At 44.9% G+C, this 12,664-nt stretch overlaps 1 protein-coding gene across 1 annotated transcript in view; it reads right to left on the minus strand.

The window, feature by feature from the left end:
- Agbl1 (AGBL carboxypeptidase 1) overlaps positions 1 to 12,664 on the minus strand; it is a 723,788-nt gene that overhangs the window by 633,662 nt on the left and 77,462 nt on the right. Inside the window, exon 5 of the mRNA XM_087901337.1 lies at positions 3,723 to 3,931. Within this exon, the coding sequence (XP_087757463.1) occupies positions 3,723 to 3,931 (209 nt within the window). The remainder of the gene's footprint in view (positions 1 to 3,722; positions 3,932 to 12,664) is intronic.

Below are 12,664 nucleotides of genomic sequence, written 5' to 3' on the forward strand. Positions count from 1 at the left end.
GTCCATGATGAGCCTCCAGTCTGGAAAGGTTAAAGGGCCAGAATGTTCTGAAACTAAGACATGATAGTAGGTACTGAGCATCTGCCCCAAGGCCTGGGCTAAGGTGCTGTCCTACTGTGGGCCCTCTAAGTCCCCATTACAGGCAGCTCATGAAAGTGGAGAGAGAGAAAATTATCAATGAAAATGTATCTGGGGAAAGGGTTCCACTAGTCAAGTGCTTGCCATGCTTGAGGCTCTTAGATTGCAAGGACCCACATTAGAAAAGCAGACAGCACAACAAAGTACACCTATGATCCCAGCACTGAAGAGGGAGAGATATAAGGACAGATATAAGATATAAGATATAAGGACTCTGAGACCTTAATGGACAGACAACTGAGCCAAATCAGTGGGCCCCAGGCTCAGTGAGAGACCCTGCCTCAAAAACTATGGTGGAAAGGAAATAAAGACACTATATATCAACCTTCAGCTTACTCCCACCCTCCCCTTCTCTCTCTCTCTCTCTCTCTCTCTCTCTCTCTCTCTCTCTCTCTCTCTCCCTCCCCCCCCCCCACACACGCATGCACGCAGGCACATGTGCACAGGTACGTACACACAAGCATGCACCAGAATTAGCAATGAGGGCTTTGGATACTGTTCAGAATTGGAGCACTGGCCTAGAATATGTAAAGCCTGCTTTCAATCCGCAGCCACCCCTGCACACCCAAAAAAGGAGACTGCAAAATATAAGCGGGTCAATTCTCAAAACAGAAATGTCCTAATGCAATCAAGAATGCCCCTTTTCCTTTAGTGTGCTCAAATGGTACCAATCAAGTGTCTCTGCGGACACAGCAGGAAACACGCCCTGTGGAAAATGAATTAGCTGAACACAGTTCAGCCCTTTGGCCTGGTCAAATGGCCTCAAGTGTTTATTGTAAAGTTATTAGTATTGGATAAAAGGAAAATGGAGTGTGGGAGAGAAAGAAGAAAGGTAAAGTAGATGCAGATCGGAGACGATGAGCTCCAGCCTTAGGGAAAACGGAACTAAGACCAAGCCAAGAACATCAAAGATGCCACCATTCTGGAGCCCAGCTCTGTCTGTAATTGCCATTGACATGGCCACTGATGGTGATTGATGGCCACTGCTAGTTTGCTTTGTGTGAGATGGTCCAGGTGAGAGCCAAATAGAAGCGAGCTGTGCATCCTAAAAGTGTGGCTCATGCCGTGAACCAAAAGAAGGGTATCGGGCAGGGTTATTAAAATGCACAGCAAGCCGGGCATTAACAATAATGTCATACTGGGTGCCTCTTCTATTCAGAAGGACATGTTTATGAGTTTAAAAATTGATTATTGGTTCCAAGGAAATAAAAGTTCCTAGATTCTCTCATCGCCATGTCCCTTGCTAAAGAATCAGGTGCTAGGCAAGGAGGGCAATGTCAGAAGATATGATTAGGTTAAGAAGTGAGCTCAGGGGGCTGGAGAGATGGCTCAGTGGTTAGGAGCACTGGCTGCTCCTCCTAGAGGTCCTGAGTTCAATTCCCAGCAACAGCCACGACTCACAACCATCTAGAGTGGGATCTGTTGCCCTCTTCTGAAATAAAGGCATGAATACACATAGGGTACTCATACACATAAAATAAATAAATCTTTTTTAAAATCTTGGTAAAAAGTCCTTATATGCGAAAATATTGTTTAAAAAGCTGAAAGTCACGTAGAGGCATCAGTAAATGTGGGGAATTCAACCCCTAGGAGTTTCACCCACAAATTGTGCATGTTTCCATGCGACAAGCATCGTGGCCAATTTATTCAGCATTGTTCCAGGACCCCTCCTGAGATACGTTTTCGCATAATACCAATCAGAGATTGCAGCATGGGTTGGAGCAACCTCACTATAAAATGTAGATGCTGCTTTCATTCACATTCAGCTTCTTTTTACAATAGTGACTGAAGACTGGAAGCTTGCTGTTTGTTTATTAGAAGAATTGAAGACACTCCTGACCTGTTAAGGAGCTCCCTCTAAAGCCCTGCATGCGTGTTTGCAGCCCCTGGCACACCTGGGCTTCATTTGGTGTAATATTTTTTTCACTGTGTCCTTCTATGTAATATACAACTGTAAAGTCACTGTCTTCTTCCTCCACTTCCCTTTCAGAGATTTTTTTAGTACAGGACAGAAAAACAGTAAGATGGAGGGCAGAACTAGGCAAGCATGGGGGAGCATTGTTATCAGCAGTCGAGGGGGAAAAGTCACAGGGACTGGGTGAGATTAGAGACTTGGAGGATCACGAGCCTACAGAGTACACGGAAGCTTGGGAAAACAGAAAGCGCTGCTTGATCCAGAAAAACAGAATGCAAAATGTAGCTATTTCATGACTGAGAAGCTCCGAACTCAGTAATGACAGAGAAAAACCCAGAGGTGATAGCAGACAGAAAACTAGATATTGGCTTCAGCACAGTATCATGTTAGTGTTTAGAGGAGGGATGCTATTTTTAAAAGGGATAGGGAAAGTCTAGTGACGCTATGGTGGGAGAGCAGCATTCTCATTGGCTGCTTCATTACCTCTGCTTGTGCTCAGGGAGAGTAAATTTGGAAGCTTTCCAGAGAGGAGCAATGAGCACCAGAAACTGACAACTAGGAAAACAACAGGGACCGTGATGCGTAGGAAAATGAGCAGAGATGGATATCACCAGGCGGGATGGCACTGAAATCAGACCTAGGCAAGTGTAGCTAAGCAGTGTGTGCTTGGGTTGAAACCCAAATAACCTTGGACCACCACCCCACCTGATGCAGCTAAGTACCAATCAAGGAAGATGCTATTCCCTTTGCTAGAATGTTCTTCCCATTGAACTTGGTTTGAGGAGCTGTCCAATAATTTAGGCTTGGGTGCCACCTACTCAGAAAGGACTTAATGTCCCTAGATAATCTTCTCTATCCACCTATAGGAGTCTGTCTTATTTTTACTGGTCTCGCGGACTACTGCCAAACCTTTCCCATTGGGTGTTTTGTTTATCTAATGCCTGTCTCCTGTTAGGATGTATGCCCCCTAAGATGAGAAGTCTCCTTTGCCATAGTCCCCAGAGATTTCTAGTATTATTTAGTCTAATGACTGCTCACATTCAAAAGGAGAAAATAAACTATTAAAATATGAACACATGAACCACATGAACTTACCTTGTGCACAAAAGAATCTAAACGCTTTAATTCTCCTTTTTTAGTGTATATGTTTATTTTATTTCTTTTGCTGATGTTTTTTGTTTTCCAGGACAGGGTTTCTCTGTGTAGCCCTGGCTGTCCTGGAACTCACTCTGTAGAGCAAGCTGGCCTCCAACTCGGAGATCTGCCAGTCTCTGCCTCCTCATTGCTAAGATTAAAGGTATGTGACACACCATGTCCAGCTACGTTTCTTAAAAAGGGGGGGTGGGAATTGATGGTTTGAAAAGGCAGATGATAACTATTAAGCTTCACAACTTTAGGGGGATCTGTCATCCCAGCCCATTGTTCTATGTGCCATCTCTAGCAATGTGCTGACAATAAACACACAAACACTGAATGGACACATACTGATTGAATGACTCAATGAACATGCGAACGAGTGAATGAGTATGGATTTGAATTCACAGCACCTGCCATATTGACACCAGCACCATCTTGAAGTCGTTTTAGCTTCCTCTGCTCTGTTCAGGACAATTTCTAAGTTTCAACCTGCAAGTCTTCCACCCGCTTAGGAAATCCCCATGCTGGATACCTGTGCAATGCTGAAGAGAGTCTCCAAGCCTTGGGCTGCCAGGAAGGCCTCCCTACCAGACCGGAGGGTGACGATGTGCCTGAGACAGAGCAGGAGCCCGTGGCGGATCAGCACATAGGTGTTGGTCACGTCATGGCTGTGCCAGTCCTGATGCAGTCTGAGCAAGCTGGTGACATAGCCTCTGTTCACTGCCCTGCGGCTGTTAGACTCTGGAGACAAAGGGAAAAGGTCACGTCAGTCGCGGCTCCCCAGGACACGGCTGCCTGAGAATGCCACAGTGTGTCTGCCACAGGAGACTTATAAAGGCAATAATAAATACCTGGCAGGTGTTACTTTAACCAAATGATCAAAATGAACATTGCTGGTAATGGAACATGGGCTTGTAACATGCCCTCTTGTTACGGTGACCTGGGAAGAACACAGCATTGCTTCTATAGTGTTCCTGCCAAAACACATGACCTTAATCTTAGCATTGGGAAAGTCAGCAAACTCATAGTGAGGTAAATGCTAGAAGACACGTAACCTAGATTGTTCACAAATGTCAAGATCATAAAAGGAAGAAGAGAAAAAGGCTTGGCATGGAGACAGAAAAAGATAAGAATGCATGATGCCTAGAACAGTGTATAATTATAATTCAGATAATGGGCCAGGAAAAAATTATCTCACTAGGAAAAGCATCAGTGAAGCTCAGGTTAAAGTGTGAGTACAATTTGTAGGTCTCCTGGTAGTGTGGTATCAATGTTTACGCTATGTCGCTATTTCCTTCTGACTGACATGGTCCCTTTCCTTCCTGGAGAGAGGCTCATAAGACTCAAAAGATTCCCAAGACCCTTCCCCAAGGTTGTATAAGCAGTAAGTAGCTGTAGTGATGGAGGGGACTCTTTGCTGCAGCAGCAGCCTGCAAGTTCTGAGGGGTACAGCTGCAATTATCATGAGTCATTGCTCACCCTGCTGGGGGGGTGGGGTGCTTCCATGACACAGCTGTCTGAGTCACCCATGTCCCTGTAACTAACCTTTAATCCACGCACCTACAAAGTAACAACGATAAAAAATCACGGTTTTACTAAACTAGGCTTAAGTAAAATCTTTTCTTTGGTCTGTCATCAGTACCCTTTCTGTGATGAATATATGTTTACTCATGTCTCCGCAGGGAAAGTCACATACCACAGTTGCCACCCAAGGACTAGCTGACAGAGCCATAGATAATGTTGAGGGGAGCTGTCGAATGGCTCCTGCTACTGGCGGTAAGACACGCAGCCGAGTCTGGTATATCTGAAGGTGGGGTGGCTGCAGGGGCAGTCCCAATATGGCTGCCCTTCACCTGTGTTATCTGGGATGCTGTGGCTCCTTGCTGTTGTGGAAGCTGTGTGGTCTCTGCTTTAGATTGGCAAAGCACGCAACGGATAGGAAGTCATCTAAGGCCTGAGTGTCCTGGAAGGAAACCACAGGGGCGGCTGGCTTCCTACAGGTGGCACCAAGTGGCTCATCCTGAGTCTAGCGTGGGTTAGAAGACACGGCCAGGTGACTGCTGGCCTAGAGAAGATACCTTCAATACCTGAAAGTGGTCCATTCTGATAGGGTTCAGAGAAGGGGTGTGGTGGTGTCTGTGGGTGATAAGACATGTAACTGAAGCTGAACTTTCTGACTGGAAAGAACTTTGCCCGTGTGTGTGTGTGTGTGTGTGTGTGTGTGTGTGTGTGTGTGTGTGTGTCGGGGTGGGGGAGTTACAGTGGGAGAAAGGTACATAGATGCTCCCCTCAGTGCTAACACAAAAGCAAAAAGAGCCAGGAGGAGGCTGAGGTGTTTGTTTGCCGTCTGTTATAGTGGATGGGACACAAGGGAAAGAGGGTGTACTTTAGAGCTTGCTAAGGAGCTGTTCCTGGGATCCCAAAACATCCAATCCATGGGAAGACTCAGACATCAAGGAGAAAGTGAATGAAATCGAAGAGATGAAGGATGCTATTTCAGTACGGACCTCCAATACAGAGAAAGGGGCATCCTTGACTATGAGTGCAGACGGGGGCTTTAATCATGGAGGCTGTCACAATCAGGGAACATTCTGTCTCTGAATGCTGGAATTGAGGAAGCATTTTAAACAAGCAATGGAAGAGTCCCTCGCAGCTCTGCTGGTGAAGTTGACAGACACAGAGGCAGACAGGATCAGTCTGAGTACTGTCCCAGTGGGGAAAAAAAATCCAACTGATCATCCCTCCTGGAGACAAAGGCTTCATATGAAGTGATGCCGGGCCCCTGATGGACAGGCCTATACAAGCCATTAGGGATGCTTGACTATCACTCAGTGAAGCCCTCATGGGTATCAAAACTGAGAAGATAAGAAAGGATGGACACATATTACCAAAGGAACCAGGTGACAGGTTTTGTTCCATGCCCAGTTCACTGAGTCAGACAAGTTTGTGTTCGTTGAAAGGTTAAAAAGAAGTTACTTCAGCAAGGACCTCAAGACTAGTTTGGAGATTTAGTAGCTTTGCAAAAACCCACAGTAAAGCACAATTTAAGGTCAGAGGGGCTCTGACCAATCAGGCTTGTAAGTCATGTTCATGAGTCATAGGCCACGTACTTCACCTTGCACGTTGGTATATACTGGATATGGAAATTGTTCCCCCATACTGGGTCTTTTCAGCAACCAGGTGTGGCTAAGAAAGAAGCAATGGGTGCTGGCCTGGAGCCCATCAGACCCAGGGAGCCAGCTTTCCAATTGCCCTCTAAATGCCCATACATCACTGCTGCTGTCAGCCTCGGTTATGGGGAGAAGCTTCCCTTTTCTTTGCAAAAGGCAGTGGTTACTTCAGAGACTCATAACCTGCTAAGCTGCTGGGAATAAGGGGCTGTTACTGTGACATAGTAGTTCAAGGCATCTCCATAAACGGAAGAAAACAAGCAGACATCCACATCACCTTCTCCAAGGTTCAGAGAACACTCCTTTTCAAGGCCCCGGGAAGCTCACAGAACTGACTGGATTGACAAGATGCCCACCTTCAGAGTTATGTAAACAGTAAACACTTGTGGGGCAGGAACTGTTCAGTAGAGCAACTGCCTGCGAGCGGGGGCAGGGCGTGCCACCCATACAGGTCTGTATGTCCTGACCCTTGCAGGGATCACGTGTTTGAGTGACACAGCTGCCTGAGGTTCTTGTGTTCTTGGAAGTCACCCACTATTCAAGCTCCTGTAAGTAACGTCCCAAAATTAATTGGTTCCCCAAGATAGCCTTTCAATAGCCAGTGCTTCGGTCTGTCATTCCGTAGCCGAGAAGAAGAGACATTGGTTTGTAATTCCCCAGGAAATGTTACACAACAGTTTATTTTTAGATTTTATTAAACAGAGGTTATATAAGAAAATATCCTACTTTTCAGGAAACTCACTATTGAAAAATATGAATGTCTTTAAGTTGTTCTCAGAAAAACAAAAGAAGAGACCGGGGGAGATAGGAGGAGGCAGGAAAGGAGGGGTATTTTGTCATATTTCTATCCTTTTCTATGTCTCTAAAGGCTGGGTGGGGAGAAGACTAAGTGAGGCACCATATCTTGAAGGTTGTCACTTCCAGGAGACCTGCTAGGTGCTTTTCCCAGAGTAGGAAAGTCAGTTAACAGACTATCATGGGGCCACATGTTTATTTAATATAGTTTCCATGTCATGATCCACTTGCAGACATTCCTTAGTTTTGAAGCCCCGTTATACCACGTCACCTCTGGCCTAGTGAAACCTTCCCCTCTCCAGGAATGATTCCAATATGATGCCCTTGTTCCTCGATTCACGGACTGTAAACAAGAATTTCATTCATCGACTGTCAGTCAGATCTAATGGACAGCACCAAAGTCAGGTAAGTAAGTTCTCACTCCATACGCCTATGAAGGAATTAGTCCATAATTTCTGTGGGCAAGTCCTTAAATGGACCATGGCCCTTAGTGAAGGTGTGGTCCCTTCTCATTCTCTTTCCATCACACATTGACTCCCTGCCATATCCAGATTCCTTTTTAGCACCTATGGACAGACCCACCTTTCTCTGTTTCTGAAACTAGTAACTGCCTCTGTGAAAACATGTGTTCAGTTCTGTTGTGTCCTCTGTTCGACACACCAAACCTCGTCCTGGTCAGCACTGTCCTTATGAATGGATGTCTTAGCTTACGGCTCCTATAAACAGAAGAACTGTAAGACAAAACTACAAAGAAATGACAGCAGAAGGCCAGGGTCAAACAGGAAGGGAACTCGTCACATAGAGACTATTAAACACCAAGATGAGCTGGGGAAGAGAGCAAACTGCCAAGACTGAGTCCACCCTGAAGGGTTGTCTTATGGGGCTTCCATCCATACCTGATAGAAGCTTGACAGAGTTCTGCCTTTCGCTCTTCCACACCATGATTTCTTCATCTCATCTGTGTTTTCCTGGCGATCTCCACTGAGACTATTATATGGGCCTGTCTATTCAGATACCTTGTCAATTGTTCCTGAAGAACCACAAGGCCAAGGACAGTCCAAAGACACCTCTGCCAACAGCAAGTCCACGCTATTCTTCAGATTAACTTCCCTGGGCTACAGGGTGAGCAACTGAGTGTGGGCTCTGTTTGTCAACCCAAATGACCTTAGGACCTGCAGGACCTCAGGGCGCTAGGTGACTGACTCTGAGACTCTTCCCTTCACAGATGTTCAAATCCTGCCCTTCTCTCAAGGCTACACAGAGGCTACATGAGGCACTCATGCTGGTTTATGAGACAGTACATGCTTCTAGCCAAACGTGTGAGAGAGAGCTCCCCTGAGCTGTAATCCAAAGAGCAGAATCACAGCCTCAAGTATTATTTTTCCATAAGACCATGTAAGTGCACATGAGTGTAAAAAAACAACATGGAAATTTGATGCTGTACTCTGTGGAGGGTTTTCTCATAATATTAACAGACCTTTTATTTTTGTTTGCTTAGATCATTTTCCATTGCAGGGCTTTACTTAGCTCCCCTGAGATTTTTGACTCATGTGAGGAGTTGATTTTATTTTGGTTTTTCCTTTTTATAATATTTCATGCAGCCATGACCCTGAATTAAGGATGATGAGACTTATGCCTGGTGATGTCTATGAAAGGTCTAACATTCTTCCAATGCTTCCTTTAATGAATTATTCCTTTATAACAAAAATATTTCTTGCCTTGGGTGATCTTGCCCAAACAGTGCTAGAGTCCTTTGCTACCTAAATGAGGTTTTGGTCTATCTGATATCCAAAGTTTAAAAGAAAATTGGGGAGTAACAAGGAGATAGTAACGGAAAGTATTTCTTGGTGAAAAGTGCCAGAAATGGCAAATATGGGACGCAGGGCCCCTGTAGGCAGTGGAAGGTTGATGACATTTGTCTTTGTCTATTCTAAGGCAATGCGACCGATAATACATCATCCTAATGACCTTCATTCATTATTCATCTGGGGTAAGAAGACGTGGGTGATGGAGAAAAAAGGTCTTTAATTGTCTGAGAGAAAAATCCCTTTTCAAACAGCAGAGATGCTATGCGTGGTTTCCTGTTAATCCCCAACAAGTTGCCATGTTTACTAACATCTGAAGCAGCTAAAGCCCCTTCTTTGCTGACCCTACATCAGTCGATCTTTCTCTGAGAAGAGTTTGGGAAGTTTTACAAAAGTCAATAGGTATCTAGCACCCGACAAGTGGAGATTCATCCAACTTCGGAAGAGAAGTGGAGAAGAGCCGAAGAATGAAATGAGGGTCGCTAGGATCAGCGGCTCAGAGGAATTCTGGGGAGATTTGAAAGAAAAACACCACTTCTCAGAGCAGAAAAATATTCAAGGGAAAATGTGAGATTTCAGACACAGCTCTGGGTGAGCTCAGAATCTGGGGGCCTCAAAGCTCCCCTCTTCCAAGCAGACCAGCTCTTCTGTAGTCTGACTGTAGAAATGGCTTCTTCCTAAGATTGCTTTGGGAGAAGCTGATGTCGTGTGTGTGTGTGTGTGTGTGTGTGTGTGTGTGTGTGTGTGTGTGTATCCATGCATGTACATATGCATGTGCACGTAAACACTCACATCTTAATTTCCTAGAAAGTTGGGATGAGGTACATAGATTGATGAGAGGAGGATGAAAACGATGGAGGAAAATCGGAAGGCCTTGCGTCTTTCTGCTTCCTGGGTATTGCTGGTTTGGTTGGCTACTCCAGCTATGGCTAAAGATCTTTGGCCCATTTCCCATTGTAGAATCCTTGAACAGCAGAGACTTGATTCATGTCTCACTCCAGTTCACCTTTTTGTATTCTCCTCATCTCTCTGGGTTGTGTCCTCTCGGAGCCTTTCTCACTTCTAGTTAATTCTCCATCTGAAACGTGGTCTACTGGCGCCCTTATTTGGTATCCTCAAAGCATTTTTAATTAAAGTTCAAATGTTTTGCTTTAAGAGAGGTACCCATTGGTGTAGATTTTTTGCACTCGGGTAAAAAGAAAAATATAGAGAATCAGAAAGAATTATGCTACGGTATCAATGGTGCTTAGTTACAAGAAGGGGCACTGGTGATCCTGTTTGCCTGTTCAGATTTTTCTACCATTTTTATTCCAGTTATCTTACCATGCATTTAAATAATTAGGAGAGTGAAGGGGAAATAACCTTGTGATTGGAGCTACAAACTAGTAGCCTGTAGACTTTTGGTTTGTGCCATGTTGTCAATGTTTAATCACAGGACAAGCAGGCCTGCAGGTTGCCATAGCAACCACCTCACCTTTTGTCTTACCCCATCTCCTTTAAAAGTGAATTATCTTGCTAGCCCCTGAAGGCATTGGTGAGCAGAACCATCCTTACAAAGATATTTGTCTTCTAAACAGGAAAGCCTAGAGACCTTTAAGCCTCAAAGGATTGACTTTCTCCTAGAGAATCTGGAGCCTCAGCAGCTGCCTGTGAGAGATGCCTAGAGTCCCGGGTCAGCACATCTCCAAGCTCTGCCTTCTTATTTGGCAAAGGCAAAGGGGTCTGTCTGTCATTGCTGTTCTTTATTCCCTGATCTCAGCTCTGTATCTTCCCTTAGGTGAAGAGTGAGATCCTTCAGCAAAGGGGATCTAGGGCTTTGCATCTGAGGACCACTTGAGACCGAAGCAACTACATCCAGGAATGAGACATACAGACCAGTGGAAGGCTCTAAACGCATCTTTGCCATCCCCAGGTCCTCATGCCCGCTTTGCTGGTCCTGTTCCCTGTGTGGACCCCTCGGTTCTCTGCCAGCTGCCTTCCTGGAGTCCTGAGCAAGGCTGGACTCCACCACCTACTAGCTGAGCAACCTTGAGCCTGTGATTTCACACCTCCTCCACTCAGTGTTTCAACAAGATTTTAAAAAAAAAAATAGCATCTTCATTCTTAATTTGAGAGAATTAATTGAAATAATACCATAAAGCAAGCCATCTAACGCTGGACATACAATAACTGCTCAATGCCTGCCACCCGTGAAAATCGCCATCATCAACAGGATTGACATTGTTTATGATTTTTAACACCCCTCAGTTCTCATGTGCGACATAGTGTCAAATGTCCCATATATGAGCATGTTCCTTTTGAAATCCCTGCTCAAGAACAGTAGCACCAGGGTCACATAGCTTTTTTGGGTCGAACATTGACTGTACCATTTCCTAGCTCTGTGATCTTGATTGCATTATTGAGTACTATGGTATGAAGGCAATTGCAGTTGTAATATACTCCCCTCCTATCTCCCCTGCTAATTCAGGAGCAGATCAAGAACAAGTTATATATTTGCAAAATATATTGACACGGGGTTAAAATTTCCATTTTGAAAAGAAGTGGGGCATAGGGAACAGGAGTGATGTCAATAGCGGACCAATAATCACTGCAGGGACCATGCGACAGAGCAAGTCAGCTCACCATAACAGACAGCAAGCAGAGGGATTCAGGAAGGGGCAGGGCATGACAACAGCCAAAGATGTGATCCCAGTAGCTACTTCATCTATCTAGGCCTCCCCTCCTAAAGTTTCCCAAAATTTCTAACACAGTTCTACCAGGTGGGCTTCAACACTTGATTTTGTGAGAATATTCCATATTCAAACCATAACAACTATTCTTGGGTATAATAAGATATATGCACCTAAGAGGAAATGCAAGGATTTGAGGCCTTCTGCCACTTCTGGGGATGGGTGTGATGCTCAACTACATTGCATACTCTAATGTGCTCCCTTGGGAAATTCTTACCCATAGAGATCAAAGAACTCTACGCTTTGCTCAGAAACTTCACGAAGTTCATTTTCTGAGCATCTGTAAGCTCTTCCTGTGCAAGAAATCAAACCCAGAGCAGACCATCACTTAGCAAGGCTATCCATCTCCACTGTACTTCCAAGGTCTTCTTGCAAGCTTTCTCCTCACTGTCTACCAACCAGGAACACGCGCAACCCAAAGTTTGTTGCGTTCCAAACAGGAGTTTACACATAAAATGAAACGTGCTCTTTAATCCACAGCACTTAGAGCCACAATATCCCACCTGGAGCACTGAGACTCAAGGTAAAGATGTCCCTACCTGCAATACATATTGTGTGCACCTTTGCCATAGATTGTTCTTGTGCTTTTCTCAGTGAGCCAATTTAGAAGACATTTCTGGACAAAATAGCCTTCCCAAGGCTCCCAAATCACATTATAAGACAATGAGCCACCTTCTTCCCCACTGTAAAACCAGGTACAAGAGGAACTTTATCTGCTCAGTGTTTCCTATGTACTGGACATAATCACTTCACATGGATCATCTCGTTTGTCTTATGGAAATGCTGTAGGCTAAGCTGTGTTCCTCCCTTTACAATGAGGATGCAGAATCTGAGAGATGTTGAAAGGCTTGTTGAAATCCGTCAAGCTTACACACAGCATCTCTAGGATTCTACACCATCTGACTGAAGAGCTGACATCCTATGCTGCCCCCAACCCTTGATGACCTGTTAGCATCCAATTTTGCATCCAGTACA

This window comes from Myodes glareolus, chromosome 24 (genome assembly GCF_982192425.1).
Source record: "Myodes glareolus chromosome 24, mMyoGla1.1, whole genome shotgun sequence".
NCBI classification, from domain to species: domain Eukaryota; kingdom Metazoa; phylum Chordata; class Mammalia; order Rodentia; family Cricetidae; genus Myodes; species Myodes glareolus.